Below are 21,830 nucleotides of genomic sequence, written 5' to 3'. Positions count from 1 at the left end.
CGACTGCAGCGTGTCGAAGTAGGCCCAAAAAGGGTGAGGTCGCTTAGGGGCGCCCTCCCAAGGGCATATAAAATCGACCCGATGACTACAATTGGATTGACTATAAGAGTGGAAAATGCGATCGAAACTGACGTTTAGAGAAAGTTAGAGAAAAGCTCAGCTAATCCTGAACCGAGATATACCGGAGTGAGAGGACACACGTCCAAACCTGACGGCGGAAAGAAAACAACCTAACAAAGGACTTGATGCCCATGCGCATTATCTCCAAGAGGAGTCGTCACTCAATCCTGGGACTCGAAAACCTTCTTCAAAGAAAAACAACTTGAATCTCTCTGAGCCCAACACTAGATGGCGGACATATGCAAAGCCTGTGTATCTACAGCTACACATGCCATCGAACATTCTTTTTCATTGGACTCATCATGTTCATACCTGCTGGAAAGGGCCTTGGCTGGATGAGAGAGTTAACAGGCACTTTGCTTTCTGCAGGCTTCTGAACAATTTGTGTTGTCGTCTGCGGTATGGCAGTCACATGTTTTACTATTCCTCCAGGAGGCTGTTGGACTATCTGCAAAGAGCAAATACAACAGTGTTTAAAGCATTTACTCAAAACATGCATTGACGATCTGACGGTATATAAAGTAATTTTATGCCACAAGCACACTTAAACAACCTCAACTAGCAACAACAGACCTCATTCTAAAAAAACATTTCATATTACTCCATCTGGAAAGAAAGAATAGCTGCTCCATCACCTTCATGGTATGCTTGTCAGCTGCCTGTATAGTCCCGCTGTACATATCCAGCCTACATGGGTCCAGTTCTGCTGGCTGGAAGAGGGTGGTGGGGGAAGCTGGGGGGGGGGGTGGGGGTCGCAGCACTGATCATAAGAATGTTACTAGACCTTCAGGCCAAGTATCTTGAATGAACTATTCAAACTAATGTACTTGACCCATAAAGGGGTATCAAACTGTGTGACCCCAGGCAAATATTTTGGTTTACAGAGTCACCTTCTTCATTCTCACATATGAGTGCACTTTCAAAATATGTGAGCTCAGCATTTCTGCAATACAAAAAAAAAAAGAAACCTCTTTTGATTGACTAAATACACTAAACGTTTACTCCATGTTTAATAAGAATCTAGCCCACATACAGATATTATTTAGCACCATCTAAAACAGGTGATAGTGATTTTTTGTCATACCTTATGTAAGTTAGTAACCCCTTTCATCATATTAAGCAATTCTTGATTGCTCCTCCTCGAAAAGAGAGTGTAGTACTCCAATGGAGTACTTTCGGCATCCAATTTGAGTTCACAAGTGTTGTGGCACTACTGCTTAACAGTGGTTACTGGCCAGCATCCTATGAGAATATTGAGTATGCCAAGACATCATGCAAGGCTCTGATAAAGTGAACATCATTTTTGTACAATATGTTTAGAGGCAAGGTCTCCCTGATAATGTGATACATGGTGAGCAATTTATTAATCAAACTATTCCACTAATTTACATGTGTGCTCCTCATAATACTACAACTACTCCCCACATTGGCTCCTACTGGCTAGTCTCTTTCAAAAGTTTCAACTGTGTAAACCTTACATTAATCATGACATTTGAAACAAGCCCATAATGCATTGGTCTCTTGGCATACTCAACTAAAACGGGAACTCCTTGGGGCGTATCTTAAAGGTCATCTTGGAAATAGGTTTACATTTTAGAGAGATGGAGTGCCATAGTATAGGACTCTGTGTGTGGTATGCCCTTTCACCTTAGTTTGTAAGTTTTGTTCTGACAGGACCACAAATTACTAATATTTTAGATTTCATAATTTACTGATGTGGCTCAAGTTAGGAGCAAAAATGGCCTTAAACACGATTAGACGTGCCGATTAACATGCTCTCTTCTACGGAGATAGAAAGAGCGGCAGCATTTTGAACCCTTTGTTACTTCTGAGTTTAGTACGAAAGTACAAACCATTGCAATACTCTATCTGTGAGAGGAATATCCTAAAACCATGGCTTTGTGAGCAGGGTCTAGAAAAGAGGGATGCGAGTGGCCAATAGCCTTAACACACTCGGCCAGTGGCAGCAACTCAATACAAACTGACCACTGTGGTAAGAAGGTTATGTCATCACTAAACCAAAATCCTTGGATCTGCGTATTGTTGCAAATGGGTAAACAATAAGAATCAACCTCTTTTTAGAGTTGATTTGTCAGAAAGTATCACATATCTATGCCTTTACCTCGAAAACTTTGGTCTTCAAACTGGTCCAGGACTACCCTGAGTGGGCAGTGGAGGGGTGTAAATGGATATCGATGGGGAGGGGGTTAAGCTAAAGGGAAACATTTACTCTGCACCTACAAAATGCAGACAAACATCGCACTCAAACAATGAGGGGCCATAGTGAAACAGAAACAACTGCTGTGGGCCACTCTATAATAGATCATCAGTAACCTTTATATATAGGTTCCTGGATGGGAGTAGAAGATATAGGAGGGCCTGCAAATAAACATCAAGGCCTCATTCAGTCAATTCTGATAAAGGATCATTTTAGGGTGAAATGTTAGCCCACAGCATATTGGCAATCACTTATTTGAGTGATATTTTGAAAGAGATAACCAAGCATAAGTCATTGTTGAAAATGTTAACGTACTCATAGTTGCAAAGTGGGTCCATGGTTTTGCAAGTTCGTATTAGCATAGGCTCAAAGAATACAAGCTTATTAAGTGTGTTTAGCTAAAAACCATGACTGGCTGTAGGTGGCACACTGAACATTGGGTCAGCTGCAGGCAGAGTACGATTTTGTTTTACATTTCTTGGATTCCCTTACAAGGTCCTGATATATTGGTCCTGATATATTGGCTCATTAACTTACTAAGAAGCCTATAAATGAGATTGAAAATATATCGTAAGAAAAAGATGTAACAGAAGATTACTTCTGGACTATAGTTTTAAAATTCCCTTCTAACCAGCAATTCCAGTCAAAATGTTTGGCCTGCTTGCTTTGTTTTGTAGTGCATGCATCCGCTGTGGCAATCTAAAAAGTGAGAATGCATATCAGCTTTGACTAGATGTCAGACCGTGCCCTGAAGCCTCCAATTCCACACACATCTGAAATTCTTCAAATAGCTTGCAGTATTTATTATTTTATGGAATTTTGGAAGATGCCAAGGGAAGTATTTAGGGTGAGGGAGGCATTGCTTTAAAAAGTTCGAATTCCTTTACCTTAGAAAAAGGCACTGTGGCTCCACCAAGAATAATCAATCTTAAGCTGAGGATATTAAAGTCTACCTTAAGGGTGCACATGTCCAAACGCGGACCTATGTATCCTGAAAGATGCTTTAAAAATAAGTGAGTGTTTAAATGAGACAACAGGAGGAGGGAGCCCGCATCACCCCACAAAACATGGCTCCCCCTTGGACTTGCTGACAGTACACAAAGCATTGTTGGACCGATCCTAGCACAACATTTAAGGGCAATCTGAGATGAGGTTTTGCTCTAAAGAGAGATTAGAATAATTTAATTCACCCGATTGTCCCATGCCCACTCCAAATGGCTCTTTGGCCTCCTCATTTGTGAAATTTATTTTCCAGGTAAAACTAAGAGTGTGGCATCCACCCTCTTCTCCAGGCCACCAGTGTCAAGCTTTCTCATATACCCTCAAAGGGTTGCAGAAAGTTGTGTGTTAAAGATATGATAAAGGGCAGGGCCTCAGAACCTTTTTGGTCGCCATTTTCCAAGCTGAGGCTGCCCATCCTATCAGTCTGCGTGTGCTCTGAGGTTACTGCTCTCCTTCCATCAAATGAATGGTGCAGGGCTTTTTGTTGGAACAATTAGCCCAGCAATCTCATTTCCCAAATGGGGTTTTCCCTACACCATTTGGCTGCAAGCTGTTGCTGTGCTGTCATAATAAAGTTCTAGGTCTGACATTCCTAGACAACCCTTTTCTCCAATTTTAGTGTCAGTAATCACACTCTGCTCCGTTTCCAGGCCTAGACCAGCTCCACCAAGAGTTTGTCCAACTCACAATAGGCTGGTTGGTTTACCGGGTACATAGAGTTTAGCAATGAATACAGACAATGCGGTAGTAGGACCATTTTCATCAGAGCTACTCTTCCCTCCAGTGTGGCAGGGTTATACAATATTGTATGGAGGCTCGCAGCCCAAAACCCCTCCCCTAAAAGGTTTTAGCTAAATTAGTTTCACAGTATGCAGCTTCAGAGTGAGCCAGCCACACTCAAGTGTCTGAACGTTTACCTATCCCCATCGCAGACCTACTTCTGGGTGGTCATCCCAAGCCCTCCCGAGAACCTTGCCAGCTCAGCCAGAGGGTACAGAAGAGTTTGTTTTGTTGACATGAAATTCCACAAACCTCTCCCGTATCCGCACAAGGATGGAGAATAACTGAAAAGGACTTGTCACATAGACCAGTGTGTCACTGCAATATAGATAACCCATATGGATGCCATTTCCAACTCTAATTCCCCAGCGTGACATCTCTGCGAAGCCAGCTCACCAGGGGCTCCATTGCTATGGGGAACAGGAGAGGGTGACAGTGGGCATTACCAGTCACGACCCTCTCTCCATTCTCTAGGTATGAGAAAGACAATTCATGGTGCGCAACTTGGTACTAGGGTCATCATACAGGTGGACCCACCCATTGCAGAAAGTTGTGGCCAAAGCCCATTCTCTGAAGGACAGCAAACATGTACTCTAGCCCCAGGAGTCAAATGCTTTCTCAAAGTCAAGCATCAATAAGGAACAGTCATACTTGCAGGTCTCAGTGGATATGATGGCATGGCCTAGCCACCTTATAGTCATCGGTGTGTTTCCGTTCGTGAAGGACAAGTTGCTTACCTTCGGTAACGCCTTATTTGGTAGACATAATCTATTTGCAGATTCCTTACCTTAGAAAATCCCCAGGCGCTAGTCTGGATCCGGAGATTTTTCCTGAGCAGTATCACTGCGTACTGTTAGGTGGTGTCGAAGGCTATGGGTCTGTCGTTGGCCAAGCTGGATATGACATTGCGAGTCCTATATTAGGCACCACCCCAGTGCGCTCACGTCAGTTTTTCATGACTTCCCATGGGAGAAGTGCAGATCCATGAATAACACTGACCACTGGTGCATCAAACCTAGGTCCCCGAAAGGGAGTCCGTTTACCTAGAAATCAGTTTGCAGAGCAGGAAGGATGTGTGGGCCTGTAAGGAATCTGCAACTTGATATTGTCTGTACCAGATAAGACGTTACCAAAGTAACTTGTCCATGTCTTAGAGACATCTAGTTGCAGATTCCTTACCTTAGAACAGACACCCAAGCAATACCATCCCGGAGGTTGGTTCTACGAACTAAGATCATACTAGAAGGTCCTGCAGGACCGAATGGCAAAGTGCCCGCACGGACTAGACTGTCCAGGTAGTAGTGTTTGGTGAAAGTGTGCAGATATATCCACGTGGCAGTCTGACAAATGCCAAGGACTGGAACGCCACATGCTAGTGCAGTGGTGGCAGACTTTGCTCTGGTATAATGACCACACAAATTCTCAGGGGTTGCTTCTTAGACAGTGCGTAGCACATCTATTGCAGAGTACGACCCATCTGGAGATGATTCTCTTCTGCACTGCCTGCCCTTTCTTCGCACCCACATAACAGACAAAGAGTTGATCATTCACCCAGAACTCTTTGGTACGATCAAGGTAGAACGTCTACCACCTTGACCCAAAAAGAACGTTAAGTCTCTCCTCTTCCTTAGAAAGATGCACGGGTGCGTAAAAAGTAGCCAAGGTGATGGATTGGCCTACATAAAAGGGTGTAACAACTTTTGGCAGAAAGGAGGCCCTAGGGTGAAGTACCACTGTCAGGATAGAGCAAAAGGAAGGGCAGCTTAGATGACAATGCCTGCAGCTCCCTCTTCCTGCGGGCAGATGTAATGGCCACAAGGAAGGCTTTTTTCAAAGTCAGAAGCCTCAAGGACCATTGGAGAGGCCCGAAAGGAGCACACATCAGAAATGTCAAAAATAAATTCAAATCCCAGAGGGCCATGAATGGAGAATGATTATTACTCATATGTTCTGACAACCACAAAAAAGCTGTTAGACAAATAACCTATGAGAGTTCCCATAGCAGAACTCTGCTGGGCTAGAGAAAGGATAAACAAAAATCCCTCCGAAAGGGGGTGGTCAGACTTGTCTGCACACAATGAAACATTTCTTCCAGACAGGCATACACCGTTTTGGTGGAGGGACGCCTGGCTGCCAAGATTACATTACAGACTTCAGGAGGAAGGTAAAAAGCTGTCAACCATCGCTGATCAATCTCCACACAAGATGACGAAGACTGGACAGATTCGAGGAGAGAACCCTCCCCTGCTGCTGCGACAGAAGATTCTCCCGAAGGGGCAGTCTCAGCGGAGGATCGATGGTCATGCTCAGTATACCAGACTTGGAGGCCAGTCGGGGCGCCACAAGCATTACTTGGGCCCAGCTGTTCTTGATTTTCCTGAGAACTCTGGGCAGAAGTGGTATGGGCAGAAATGCGTGCAGGAGGCCTGAGTTCCACCTTAGGCGAAAACGACGCTGAACGATTTCCGCCTTGGAAATTCCAACGAGCAATACTGCGGACATTGCCTCAGCAGAGAATGCACCAACATATCTAACCAAGGCTATTCCCACTGCTAAAAAAGACTTGGCGCCACCTTCGGATGGAGACACAATTCATGACCAACTAAGCATAAACGACTAAGTTCATACGCTTTGGCGTTCAGAGACCCCGCCAGATGTTAAACCACCAGGAAAATGCACTGTTCCAGCCACATCCAAAGGTGCAAAGCCTCTTGAAGGCTCCAGACACCACCAGCCCTGCTTGTTGCGGTACCACATTGCGGTGGTGGTGTCTGAACACCTGCACTACCTTACCTTTGATTTCGGGAAAAAAATATTTCAATGCCAGTCTGACCGCCCAGAGCTCCAATAGGTTGATATTGAGTCTGGACTCCGTCAGAGACCAAATGCCTCTGATTACGGTCTCTCTCTGGTTGTAGACCCAATCCAGGAGTGAACCACCTGTCACTATTGTTAGATCTGGTTGGGGAGAGGGTCTCTGACCCAATCGCGGTTCATGAGCCACTACTGCAGGTCTGGTGCAGTTCCCAAGAGCTGGACCATGTCGGGAGATTTCCCAGATGCTGCCCCCACTGGAACTTCAGGTCCCACTGCAGAGCCCACATATGCCACCTGTAAAGAAATGGCTCCCTGTTGCAGTTACCCCCCACTTTTTGCCTGATACTGATGCTGACTTGACTGAGAAGTGTGCTGGGACCCTGCTAACCAGGCCCCAGCACCAGTGTTCCTTCACCTAAAATGTACCATTGTATCCACAATTGGCACACCCTGGCATTCAGATAAGTCCCTTGTAACTGGTACTTCTAGTACCAAGGGCCCTGATGCCAAGAAAGGTCTCTAAGGGCTGCAGCATGTCTTATGCCACCCTAGAGACCCCTCACTCAGCACAGACACACTGCTTACAAGCCTGTGTGTGCTAGTGAGAACAAAATGAGTAAGTCGACATGGCACTCCCCTCAGGGTGCCATGCCAGCCTCTCACTGCCTATGCAGTATAGGTAAGACAACCCTCTAGCAGGCCTTACAGCCCTAAGGCAGGGTGCACTATACCATAGGTGAGGGTACCAGTGCATGAGCACTGTGCCCCTACAGTGTCTAAACAAAACCTTAGACATTGTAAGTGCAGGGTAGCCATAAGAGTATATGGTCTGGGAGTCTGTTTTACACGAACTCCACAGCACCATAATGGCTACACTGAAAACTGGGAAGTTTGGTATCAAACTTCTCAGCACAATAAATGCACACTGATGCCAGTGTACATTTTATTGTAAAATACACCACAGAGGGCACCTTAGAGGTGCCCCCTAAAACTTAACCAACTATCTGTGTAGGCTGACTAGTTCCAGCAGCCTGCCACACTAGAGACATGTTGCTGGCCCCATGGGGAGAGTGCCTTTGTCACTCTGAGGCCAGTAACAAAGCCTGCACTGGGTGGAGATGCTAACACCTCCCCCAGGCAGGAGCTGTGACACCTGGCGGTGAGCCTCAAAGGCTCACCCCTTTGTCACAGCCCAGCAGGGCACTCCAGCTTAGTGGAGTTGCCCGCCCCCTCTGGCCACGGCCCCCACTTTTGGCGGCAAGGCTGGAGGGAACAAAGAAAGCAACAAGGAGGAGTCACTGGCCAGTCAGGACAGCCCCTAAGGTGTCCTGAGCTGAGGTGACTCTGACTTTTAGAAATCCTCCATCTTGCAGATGGAGGATTCCCCCAATAGGGTTAGGATTGTGACCCCCTCCCCTTGGGAGGAGGCACAAAGAGGGTGTACCCACCCTCAGGGCTAGTAGCCATTGGCTACTAACCCCCCAGACCTAAACACGCCCTTAAATTTAGTATTTAAGGGCCACCCTGAACCCTAGAAAATTAGATTCCTGCAACTACAAGAAGAAGGACTGCCCAGCTGAAAACCCCTGCAGCGGAAGACCAGAAGACGACAACTGCCTTGGCTCCAGAAACTCACCGGCCTGTCTCCTGCCTTCCAAAGATCCTGCTCCAGCGACGCCTTCCAAAGGGACCAGCGACCTCGACATCCTCTGAGGACTGCCCCTGCTTCGAAAAGACAAGAAACTCCCGAGGACAGCGGACCTGCTCCAAGAAAAGCTGCAACTTTGTTTCCAGCAGCTTTAAAGAACCCTGCAAGCTCCCCGCAAGAAGCGTGAGACTTGCAACACTGCACCCGGCGACCCCGACTCGGCTGGTGGCGATCCAACACCTCAGGAGGGACCCCAGGACTACTCTGATACTGTGAGTACCAAAACCTGTCCCCCCTGAGCCCCCACAGCTCCGCCTGCAGAGGGAATCCCGAGGCTTCCCCTGACCGCGACTCTTTGAACCTAAAGTCCCGACGCCTGGGAGAGACCCTGCACCCGCAGCCCCCAGGACCTGAAGGACCGGACTTTCACTGGAGAAGTGACCCCCAGGAGTCCCTCTCCCTTGCCCAAGTGGAGGTTTCCCCGAGGAACCCCCCCCTTGCCTGCCTGCAGCGCTGAAGAGATCCCGAGATCTCTCATAGACTAACATTGCGAACCCGACGCTTGTTTCTACACTGCACCCGGCCGCCCCCGCGCTGCTGAGGGTGAAATTTCTGTGTGGGCTTGTGTCCCCCCCGGTGCCCTACAAAACCCCCCTGGTCTGCCCTCCGAAGACGCGGGTACTTACCTGCAAGCAGACCGGAACCGGGGCACCCCCTTCTCTCCATTCTAGCCTATGTGTTTTGGGCACCACTTTGAACTCTGCACCTGACCGGCCCTGAGCTGCTGGTGTGGTGACTTTGGGGTTGCTCTGAACCCCCAACGGTGGGCTACCTTGGACCAAGAACTAAGCCCTGTAAGTGTCTTACTTACCTGGTTAACCTAACAAATACTTACCTCCCCTAGGAACTGTGAAAATTGCACTGTGTCCACTTTTAAAACAGCTATTTGTGAATAACTTGTAAAGTATACATGCAATTTTTATGCTTTAAAGTTCCTAAAGTACTTACCTGCAATACCTTTCGAATGAGATATTACATGTAGAATTTGAACCTGTGGTTCTTAAAATAAACTAAGAAAAGATATTTTTCTATACAAAATCTATTGGCTGGATTTGTCTCTGAGTGTGTGTACCTCATTTATTGTCTATGTGTATGTACAACAAATGCTTAACACTACTCCTTGGATAAGCCTACTGCTCGACCACACTACCACAAAATAGAGCATTAGTATTATCTCTTTTTGCCACTATCTTACCTCTAAGGGGAACCCTTGGACTCTGTGCATGCTATTCCTGACTTTGAAATAGCACATACAGAGCCAACTTCCTACACCACCTGTCATGTGTCACCAGCAGGATGCAAGAGGCCATGAGGCCCAGCAGTCTCATTCTCACCGAAATCCAGGGTAGAGGCTGAAACATCAGTATCATAGCCTAAATATCCTGGACACCACGCTTGAGAGGATAAGCCTGAAACTGCACTGAGTCTAGAACAGCTCCAATGAAAGGGGCATCACAAGGAGTCAGGTGTGACTGTCATGTTAATTGAGAACCAATGATTGCAGGAGATCCGCCGTAGGTTGGTGGTGGGAGATGACAGCCTGGGGCAAGCCCACCTTCAATGGGCAGTAGTTGAGATAGGGGGAAGACTGAAATCCCTGATCTTCGCAGATGAGTTACAACCACTGCCATCACCTTGGTGGTCACCAGAGGGTGCTGGTAAGGCTAAAAGGAAGCACGATGAACTGAAAGTGCCCATGGCCTACCATGAACCGCAAGTAAAATCTGTGGGCAAGTAGGACGGGGATATGGAAATATGCGTCCTACAAAGTCCAATGCTACTATCCTGTGTAAGGAAATGGCTCCCTGTTGCAGTTACCCCCCACTTTTTGCCTGATGCTGACTTGACTGAGAAGTGTGCTGGGACCCTGCTATCCAGGCCCCAGCACCAGTGTTCTTTCACCTAAAAATGTACCATTGTTTCCACAATTGGCACACCCCTGGCACCCAGATAAGTCCCTTTTAAAAGGTACCAGTGGTACCAAGGGACCTGTGACCAGGGAAGGTCCCTAAGGGCTGCAGCATATGCTGTGCCACCCTAAGGGACCCCTCACCTAACACATGCACACTGCCATTGTAGATTGTGTGTGTTGGTGGGGAGAAAAAGGCAAAGTCGACATGGCATCCCCCTCAGGATGCCATGCACACAAAATACTGCCTGTGGCACAGGTAAGTCACCCCTCTAGCGGGCCTTATAGCCCAAAGGCAGGATGCACTATACCAAAGGTGAGGGCATAGCTGCATGAGCAATATGCCCCTACAGTGTCTAAGTATATTCTTAGACATTGTAAGTACAGTTGTGGCCATATTAAGTATATGGTCTGGGAGTTTATCAAAAACGAACTCCACAGCTCCATAATGGCTACACTGAATACTGGGAAGTTTGGTATCAAACTTCTCAGAATAATAAACCCACACTGATGCCAGTGTTGGATTTATTAAAAAATGCACACAGAGGGCATCTTAGAGATGCCCCCTGTATTTTACCCAATTGTTCAGTGCAGGACTGTAAGGAAATGCCTCCTTGGCATGGTTACCCCTGACGTTTTGCCTTTGCTGATGCTATGTTTTGAATTGAAAGTGTGCTGAGGCCTGCTAACCAGGCCCCAGCACCAGTGTTCTTTCCCTAACCTGTACTTTTGTATCCACAATTGGCACACCCTGGCATCCAGGTAAGTCCCTTGTAACTGGTACCTCTGGTACCAAGGGCCCTGATGCCAGGGAAGGTCTCTAAGGGCTGCAGCATGTCTTATGCCACCCTGGAGACCCCTCACTCAGCACAGACACACTGCTTGCCAGCTTGTGTGTGCTGGTGAGAACAAAATGAGTAAGTCGACATGGCACTCCCCTCAGGGTGCCATGCCAGCCTCTCACTGCCTATGCAGTATAGATAAGTCACCCCTCTAGCAGGCCTTACAGCCCTAAGGCAGGGTGCACTATACCATAGGTGAGGGCACCAGTGCAAACCTTAGACATTGTAAGTGCAGGGTAGCCATAAGAGTATATGGTCTGGGAGTTTGTCAAACACAAACTCCACAGCACCGTAATGGCTACACTGAAAACTGAGAAGTTTGGTATCAAACTTCTCAGCACAATAAATGCACACTGATGCCAGTGTACATTTTATTGTGAAACACACCCCAGAGGGCACCTTAGAGGTGCCCCCTGAAACTGTTTCCAACTATCTGTGTAGGCTGACTGGTTCCAGCAGCCTGCCACACAAGAGACATGTTGCTTGCCCCATGGGGAGAGTGCCTTTGTCACTCGGAGGCCAGTAACAAAGCCTGCACTGGGTGGAGATGCTAACACCTCCCCCAGGCAGGAGCTGTAACACCTGGCGGTGAGCCTCAAAGGCTCACCCCTTTGTTCCAGCACCGCAGGACACTCCAGCTAGTGGAGTTGCCCGCCCCCTCTGGCCACGGCCCCCACTTTTGGCGGCAATGCCGGAGGAAATAATGAGAACAACAAGGAGGAGTCACTGGCCAGTCAGGACAGCCCCTAAGGTGTCCTGAGCTGAAGTGACTAACTTTTAGAAATCCTCCATCTTGCAGATGGAGGATTCCCCCAATAGGATTAGGGATGTGACCCCGTACCCTTGGGAGGAGGCACAAAGAGGGTGTACCCACCCTCAGGGCTAGTAGCCATTGGCTACTAACCCCCCCAGACCTAAACACGCCCTTAAATTTAGTATTTAAGGGCTTCCCTGAACCTAAGAATTTAGATTCCTGCAACTTACAAGAAGAAGAGGACTGCTGAGCTGAAAGACCCCTGCAGAGGAAGAAAAGAAGACACCAACTGCTTTGGCCCCAGACCTACCGGCCTGTCTCCTGCCTTCCAAAGAACCCTGCTCCAGCGACGCTTTCCCAAGGACCAGCGACCTCTGAATCCTCAGAGGACTGCCCTGCTTCAAGAAAGACAAGAAACTCCAGAGGACAGCGGCACTGCTCCAAAAGAACTGCAACTTTGTTACAGAGGAGCAGATTTAAAGACCCCTGCAAATCCCTGCAAGAAGCGTGAGACTTGCAACACTGCACCCGGCAACCCCGACTCGACTGGTGGAGAACCAACACCTCAGGGAGGACCCTCCGGCGACTCCGAGACTGTGAGTAACCAAAGTTGTCCCCACTGAGCCCCCACAGCGACACCTGCAGAGGGAATCCCGAGGCTCCCCCTGACCGCGACTGCCTGAACCTAAAGTCCAGACGGCTGGAAAAGACCCTGCACCCGCAGCCCCCAGCACCTGAAGGAACTGAACTTCTGTGCAGGAGTGACCCCCAGGAGGCCCTCTCCCTTGCCCAGGTGGTGGCTACCCCGAGGAGCCCCCCCCTTGCCTGCCTGCACCGCTGAAGAGACCCCTTGGTCTCCCATTGAAACCTACAGAGAACCCGACGCTTGTTTACACACTGCACCCGGCCGCCCCCGCGCTGCTGAGGGTGTACTTTTTGTGCTGACTTGTGTCCCCCCCGGTGCCCTACAAAACCCCCCTGGTCTGCCCTCCGAAGACGCGGGTACTTACCTGCTGGCAGACTGGAACCGGGGCACCCCCTTCTCTCCCTTGAAGCCTATGTGTTTTGGGCACCTCTTTGACCTCTGCACCTGACCAGCCCTGAGCTGCTGGTGTGGTAACTTTGGGGTTGCTCTGAACCCCCAACGGTGGGCTACCTTGGACCCAAAACTGTGACCTGTAAGTGATTTACTTACCTGCTAAAAATAACAATACTTTACCTCCCCCAGGAACTGTGAAAATTGCACTGTGTCCACTTTTAAAACAGCTATTTGTGTTTTATGTGAAAAGTATATATGCTACTGTAATTATTCAAAGTTCCTAAAGTACTTACCTGCAATACCTTTCAAATGAGATATTACATGTAGAATGTGAACCTGTGGTTCTTAAAATAAACTAAGAAAAGATATTTTTCTATAACAAAACCTATTGGCTGGATTTGTCTCCGAGTGTGTGTTCCTCATTTATTGCCTGTGTGTATGTACAACAAATGCTTAACACTACTCCTTTGATAAGCCTACTGCTCGACCACACTACCACAAAATAGAGCATTAGTATTATCTCTTTTTGCCACTATCTTACCTCTAAGGGGAACCCTTGGACTCTGTGCATGCTATTCCTTACTTTGAAATAGCACATACAGAGCCAACTTCCTACAAGGACTGACTGGTCTGTGCAGCCTGCTGCTGAGAGATGAGTTTCTGACCCCATGTGGTGAGGGCCTTTGTGCTCTGAGGACAGAAACAAAAGCCTGCTCTGGGTGGAGGTGCTTCACACCTCCCCCCTACAGGAACTGTAACACCTAGCAGTGAGCCTCAAGGGCTCAGGCTTCGTGTTACAATGCCCCAGGGCACTCCAGCTAGTGGAGATGCCCGGCCCCTGGACACAGCCCCCACTTTTGGTGGCAAGTCCAGGGGAGATAATGAGAAAAACAAGGAAGAGTCACCCACCAGTCAGGACAGCCCCAAAGGTGTCCTGAGCTGAGGTGACCCCTGCCTTTAGAAATCCTCCATCTTGATTTTGGAGGATTCCCCCAATAGGAATAGGGATGTGCCCCCCTCCCCTCAGGGAGGAGGCACAAAGAGGGTGTAGCCCCCCTTCAAGGACAGTAGCCATTGGCTACTGCCCTCCCAGACCTAAACACACCCCTAAATTCAGTATTTAGGGGCACCCCAGAACCTAGGAAACTAGATTCCTGCAACCTGAAGACGAAGAAGGACTGCTGACCTGAAGCCCTGCAGAGAAGATGGAGACACCAACTGCTTTGGCCCCAGCCCTACCGGCCTGTCTCCCCACTTCAAGAAAAACTGCAACAGCGACGCATCCCCCAGGGTCCAGCGACCTCTGAAGCCTCGGAGGACTACCCTGCATCTAAAAGGAACAAGAACTCCCGAGGACAGCGGCTCTGCTCCAAAGAAGAAACAACTTTGCAACAAAGAAACAAACTTTTAAAGGACTGCACGTTTCCCGCCGGAAGCGTGAGACTTTCCACTCTGCACACGATGCCCCCGGCTCGACCTGCGGAGAAACAACACTACAGGGAGGACTCCCCGGCGACTGCGACCCTGTGAGTAGCCAGAGTTGACCCCCCCTGAAACCCCTTAGCGACGCCTGCAGAGGGAATCCAGAGGCTCCCCCTGACCGCGACTGCCTGCTTCTAAAAACCTGACGCCTGGTAAAGACACTGCACCCGCAGCCCCCAGGACCTGAAGGATCCGACCTCCAGTGCAGAAGCGACCCCCAGGTGGTCCTCTTCCTTGCCCAGGTGGTGGCTACCCCGAGGAGCTACCCCGAGGAGCGCCCCCCTTGCCTTCCTGCTTCGCTGAAGAGACCCCTGGGTCTCCCATTGAACTCCATTGCAAACCAGACACCTGTTTGCACTCTGCACCCAGCCACCCCGTGCCGCTGAGGGTGTACTTTTTGTGCTGACTTGTGTCCCCCCCCCCGCGGTGCCCTACAAAACCCCCCTGGTCTGCCCTCCGAAGTCGCGGGTACCTACCTGCTGGCAGACTGGACCCGGGGCACCACCTTCTCCATTGAAGCCTGTGTGTTTTGGGCACCACTTTGACCTCTGCACCTGACCGGCCCTGAGCTGCTGGTGTGGTAACTTTGGGGTTGCCCTGAACCCCCAACAGTGGGCTACCTTGGACCCAACTTTGAACCCTGTAGGTGGTTTACTTACCTGCAAAACTAACAAATACTTACCTCCCCCAGGAACTGTTAAAATTTGCACTGTGTCTAGTTTTAAAATAGCTTATTGCCATTTTTGCCAAAACTGTACATGCTATTTTGCTGATTCAAAGTTCCTATGATACCTAAGTGAAGTACCTTTCATTTGAAGTATCGATTGTAAATCTTGAACCTGTGGTTCTTAAAATAAACTAAGAAAATATATTTTTCTATATAAAAACCTATTGGACTGGAATGGTCTTTTGAGTGTGTGTTCCTCATTTATTGCCTGTGTGTGTACAACAAATGCTTAACACTACCCTCTGATAAGCCTACTGCTCGACCACACTAACACAAAATAGCGCATTAGAATTCTCTTTTTGCCACTATCTTACCTCTAAGGGGAACCCTTGGACTCTGTGCATGCTATTTCTTACTTTGAAATAGTACATACATAGCCAACTTCCTACATCCTGTCTCCTGGGTCCAGGGCAGATAGAAGGTGAGCCAGAGTGAGCATTCTGTATTTCTCCTTCTTGAGAAAGGAATGGAGGGACCGAAGGTTAAGGACAAGGCGAAGGTCCTTGTCCTTTTGGGCACCAGAAAGTAGCTGGAACAACAACTACAACCTACTTCTGGAACCAGGACCCTCTCTACAGCTCCCTTGGCCGAGAGAGACATACCTTCCTCTCAGAGAAGTGCAAAGTTATCCTCCGTCATCAGTTAGTAGGATGGTGGCGTGGATGGAAGGGTAGTCTAGAAGGGGGAAGGAGCAGCCCCTGTCTGCAAAACTCACTTGTCTGATGTGATGGACTGCCAGAGGAGCAGGTGATGTGTATTCTGCCATGGACTGGTGGGGGAAGGGTCAGACTAGGAAGGTTTGGAGGCAGCTGCATCGGCCAGCTTGGAAGAGGGAGGAGCATTGTCAGTTGCCTGGCCAAACTACTCGCTCAACGATCCACAAGGACGGCGGATCCGAAGTCCCCAACCATGCAGAGTCTGGGCAGCACGTGTGGCACGAGAATCCTTAAAGTGCTAGAGTGCCAAGTCTGCTTTCTCTCCGAAAAGACGAGTGCCATCAAAGAACATGTCCATAAGATTAGCTTTGACATTCCTTGAAAATCCAGATGTCCTCAACCAGGCTTGGTGCCTCAAGGTCACTGTCTAAGCTACCACTCTGCTCAGTGAGTCGGTCGTGTCCAGCCCACATTGGAGTGTGGACGTCACTGCGCCTCTCCCATAAGCAACTGTTTCGTAAAGTACAGCCCAAGCCTCCTCCGGGCCTGTGGCAGCACTTGCACAACCATATCCCACAACGTTTGGGAATAACAGCCCAAAGAGCATCCAGTGTTCATGGACCGCAATGCCCGGCTGGCAGAAGGAAACGCATCCTGTGAAGAGGAGGCTTGGATAACTAATCTCGCAGGGGTGGGGTGTTGCATCAGGAAACCTGGGTCACCCAGTGCAGGGTGATGGCAGCAGGCAATTGTCCTATTTACTGGAGCCCATGAGAAGGTTTGGACCGGGTACTCAGTAGGACATCTGCAAGGGCTTCATTAGAAGGGAAGCAGGGGTTCAGAGGATCAAGCCCCTGGTTGAAACACCTGTCAGGAGGTTACTCCCGACTGCCACCAACGGCAGCTCAAAGTCCAGGACATCGGCTGCTCTCTGCACCACCACTGAATATGAAGCTCCCTCCTACATAGCTACGGTGGGGTGTGACAGTATGCCATATCAGAGTAGGTGTCTAGCCAATTGGTTTCAGCCAGTTCTGTACACCAGTCCAGGGGAGTTTGTATTCCAAAGGGTCCAGTGCCCCCTTGCATTCCTCATTGTAACCTAGCCCAAAAGGAATAAAGCTCAGGATCGGACATAGGTGGTAAGGCACCTGTCTGCACTGGAATAGTCGTACGTCACCCATCCATCTCTGTGTTGGCGTCTGCAATGAGGATGGGGGCGGTGCCACACAGGGGCGCGGGCACTGCTGGGAGCACAGACATTGGGACCGGATCCTGCCTGAATCCAGAGACAGATTCTCTTACAGAGTCCCCTTGAATAGTCAGTGTTATACTGTCCTGCGGTATTGCGGCTGTCCCATTTAGCGCCAGATCACCCCTCGTCAGGAGACTCCATCGTACTCTGGAAGGAGAATGGTCCAATGGTCCAAAAAAATATCTATTTAGGTAGTGGACCTCTCAAATACCCTCAGTCACTACAGTACAGTCCAGGCGGTTATACGTTGCAGGCGTACAGGAGTGGCCAGAGTATTGCTTTTCCATGGGGTGTAGGACTCACCCACTCTCTATACAGTTCTTTTGGCTCTGTGTTCTTCGATGCCGCAGTCATGCCATCAGTTGTGCGTGATTTGGGCCGGTGGGGATCCAGGTCTCCACCTAGGATACAATTAAAGTCTCCTCCCAGATAAAGTGGTGTGACGGTATATGGGAGCAGGAGTACAATTATTGAAGAAGTTTTTATGTCCATGTTTGGGGCATACTTCCATTCCATCCAACAGCCTATGTACCATAATATAGCGGCCCTCCATGTAAACCATGGAGTGTCGGTGCTGGGAGGGGAATCTGAGGCCATCCAAATCGTCACTTTTCTACCAGATGAGGACTATGTGGAGGAGTGGCATTTGTCGCCACCACTTCTTCCTCCGTTTTTTTGCTTCTTCCGCTGTCAAATGTGTCTCCTGGAGCATGGCTAATCGAATGCCATGTCATCTCAGGTAGGTATGTGTTCTGTATCATATTGTATGATTTAGACCATGCACTTCCATGTGGTTATCCTTAGTGTGTCAGTATGTATGACAGTCAGTTTCTAATCAGAGTATGTCAGGGAGACGAAGTGGCTTGTTCACCTTACATCTGACTCTGGGGCATTGTATTGCTACAACGACTACGTGCAAGGTGAACAGTGGTGCAGGGTATGGACCATTGGCCTCTGCTTCCATTTTACATTGGTTCACGACTCCATTTTGTCGAGTCTGGTTCTGTGCGTAAAGCACTGTTCTGTGTTTTTCCACAAGCTTCGGCAAGCTGCAGGGTGGGGTGTTTTTTCTGCTCAACTTCGCTCCATCTGCCTGATATGAAGGGCGCTATTTACATTCCACGAGCTATCAGTTAGGACAACAGGGGGATGCGCCTGTACTCAAGGAGGAATGCAAGCTTCACCTTGGAGCCCTCTTCTGGGAACCTGGCCCGTTCCGAGGAGACGTCTCGAAGGGTGAACAAGGTACCGCCGATTGCACAATTTGTAAAGGAGGGGGTCTTTTTCTAGAAAAGACTCCTGGGAGTTAGTAAATACTATAAAGGTCAGGAGCCTGGATGGACTGGTGTAGGAACTCTCTTCTGGGTTGGACGCAACGCCAGGAGGACTGATTGTCCCGAAGGAGGCTCCCTGTGCCAGCCAATTTGGGTTCCCCGGCTTTGTGTACGGCGGAGGGATGCTGACTCTTTTCGGTGAAGCCTTTCAATTTATAAGCATTGAAGCATATTGTGTGTGCGTGTGTAATATGCACTTATTCTTACAGTCATTTTCGTGTTATTCTTCATGATATCACAGTGTTTATATTCTCACAGTTATTCTCATGTTATTTTTCATGATATATTAGTGTGGTCAGTTTTGTTATACGAGAACTTGCCCCATAAATAAACCTGATTATTCTACTTACTAAGGTGTGCAAGAGTGATTGTTTCACATTGTGCTCTAAACTATCCTGAAGTGCATAGTTCTGTTATTCTGAAGGGTGAAGCAACACAGGCCTCCGTTGAGCAGGGGTGTCAGGCAGTCGTGGGCTAGGGCCACTGTTAAGGCTATGTGCTGCGTTTGGTTTGCGCAGACTTATTGCACCTCTCCGTCCCCCTCCACACCAAAACTGGTCCCTTGTCTTCTCAGGCCTCCCCATTCACTATCCACATCATGTGCGCTTTCATAGGTTCACTGTGCCAAGATGTAGGCCCCATGGGCACTACACTAGAAGTGTCTCACAGATATTCCGTTCCAGCACCATCACAATGGAGCAGCCCTTTCAAGTAGCCTTGCGTACAGTTTGCTACATGCTCTTGATCTCGTTTTGGGTCGCTCTCCACCAGGTCCAGTGTGCCCGCCACGTGGACCACCAGGCGACATCTCCGATCGGTCGCTCTCCGTTGCGCTCTGCATGATGCTGTACAGGCAGTGTCTACGGTCCTCCCCAATGTTTGCCCACTCTCCCAGTCGTAGGCACCGCTCCCGTTTTAGCATTCATTTTCAACAACTCCCATACCCAACGGTGAGGTGAAGTGCAATTTGCCCTCATGTATTATCTTGAGAGTGGCGGGGAAAAGCAGCATAAACTTCGAGTTCATAGTTTTCAGTTTTGGTTTGACTGCTACAAAAGTTTTCTGCTGCTATTGTACTTTTTGTGTGCAATCTGGAAAGATGCAGACCATTCCGTATTGCTTGTTGGTGTCGCCTTCTTCACGCACTGCTCAGGATTAAATCTGTGTCTATAATTCAGTATTTTGGCAATAATCTTCCGGTGGGAGGAGCCCTGCCGGTGGCGGGACTGGACCAAGAGTTTGGTGCGCCCTCTCAATCACAAAGACCTGCAACAGTACTTGGTACTGCAGCTACAACCATATCTATTGCTTCAATCACAACTTTGGAGAAGTTACCTCTGCATGCTACTGGTATCACACAAAGTGAAGATTACATCTCCAGGACCAGCCATCTAATTCTTCGAACTTCTATTCCTGGGGAAAGGCTCGGTCAGTAGCCATTCTCACCATCGCTCAGAGTTCTGCCACCTTCATGGGAATCTCCGCACTTCTTCCTGTAGCAGAGCGTTCAATGACTTTACACAGATCTGCACACACAAGGTTAATTTTAAGGCCTAGGCTAGTGTGTCAGTCTTAGTTCCCAATGTGCAGCTGGATATGGGTCACCGCCACCCTCCACTGTGTTTGTTTTGGTGTCCAGTGTATGGATTTATTCTGGTCTGTTGGGAGGTCCTTGGACCCATCATGTTTCACACTAACACGTTTACAGTGGTATGTAACTGAAAAAACAGGTGAAAAATAAATTTTACATTAACAGGCAATACACCATAGGCCAAAAGAGTTTCAAGTTCATCACAATAGCGTTTGCTATTAAAGTGGAATTTGAGAAAGAAGCAAAGCCAGTCTTCAAATTGTGTGAAAATCAAAGTCATATTATTTGTCCACTGTAACTTCAACATGGTGGATAAATATACACAAACGGTTTAAGGCAGCTCAAAGCTATTTACATAAGGCCCCTAAAACGATCATCTTCATACAGAGCAAAAGAACTTGTCAAAGGAAATCTCCCTTACCAGCTGTTTGACGGTGACTGCTTGAGAAGTGCTGGTTGTTGGCTGCTTTAGAATGGAAGACGGTTGCTGAAGTTTAATTGTGACGGGCCCTGTCCCACAAACTGTCTTTACGGGCTGGGCAGAAGATACCACTGTTGTCTTCGCAAATGGAGCTTGGTTAATGCTGGTTGTTGGAGCTGCTGGCTGATTTTGACCACACTGCTTAATGAAGTCCTGAGAGTTTGGCATAAGCTGCCGTAGGGCAGGTAAACTTTTCTGTAAACAGAAAAGAACTGAAAGTCATATAACTTATCTTTGGAAGATCAAAATAGATATTGCACACTTATTATCATGGGTAACCTAAACGCCCAGTTTAAGAGAAAAATGCTATATAAAAGTAACGTTTACCACTGTGCTCACCCACCAAGTGGTGAACCTTACTGTGCACCTCCACTGAAGAAAAAAAAAAAAAAATATATATATATATATATATATATATATATATATATATATATATTACTGAACAGTAAAGAAAGTCTTTTTGAAAACAGATACGCAATAGCACCCTAACATTAGTTACTAGTTGAAGACAACGAAAATACTCTCATGGATTGGCCAGATCCCTCTCCAGCTTTGGAGACCATAAACTGGTAAACACATAGCATGCACATTTAACATATGACTGAGGTGCCAATTAAAGTATCATACCAAATGTTGTAGGTCACTTGAAAGGTTTACAAATGAACAATTCTAGAATTAAAAATTAATAAAACACCCTTGCAGGCATTCAAGAAGACCCTTTCCTTTCATATTTGGGACAAGGGCCAGAACTACATCTTGGGCAAGAAATCTGCATTCTTCGTATTACACACCAAACAGGACTCCACATAACCACATTTGTGCCATTATGACAGAATTTTAACACCAAATGCCCGCAGTCGACAATAGGAATCTCCAACTCTTCCCTCTCACCACCATACACTTAACACCAACATAACACTCTAACTCCTGCTTACCAACACAATCTGCAATCTCACACAATCAAAACACTGTTCACACAGCACCACCTGAATGAACTCCGTCACAAACATATGGCTGACAGTAAACCTACTCACACATTGCACATGAGGTGTTGTATACTGGGATGAGGATGTGTAGAAAGCAAATAGAACTTGACACCATCCCTAAGTACACCT

General features: G+C 48.0%; 1 protein-coding gene across 2 annotated transcripts in view; it reads right to left on the bottom strand.

Moving 5' to 3' along the window:
- TAF4B (TATA-box binding protein associated factor 4b) overlaps positions 1 to 21,830 on the bottom strand; it is a 351,422-nt gene that overhangs the window by 264,068 nt on the left and 65,524 nt on the right. For both annotated transcript variants that reach the window (XM_069220053.1, XM_069220052.1), the window contains exons 7-8: positions 20,656 to 20,910; positions 433 to 568 (exon numbers count right to left, since the gene is read on the bottom strand). In XM_069220053.1, coding sequence (XP_069076154.1) covers positions 433 to 568; positions 20,656 to 20,910 — 391 coding nt within the window. The remainder of the gene's footprint in view (positions 1 to 432; positions 569 to 20,655; positions 20,911 to 21,830) is intronic.

The sequence above is a fragment of the Pleurodeles waltl genome, chromosome 2_2, assembly GCF_031143425.1.
Source record: "Pleurodeles waltl isolate 20211129_DDA chromosome 2_2, aPleWal1.hap1.20221129, whole genome shotgun sequence".
NCBI lineage: Eukaryota > Metazoa > Chordata > Amphibia > Caudata > Salamandridae > Pleurodeles > Pleurodeles waltl.
Note: the sequence above shows the minus strand (reverse complement) of the source record. Positions and strands in the feature narration are given on the sequence as shown.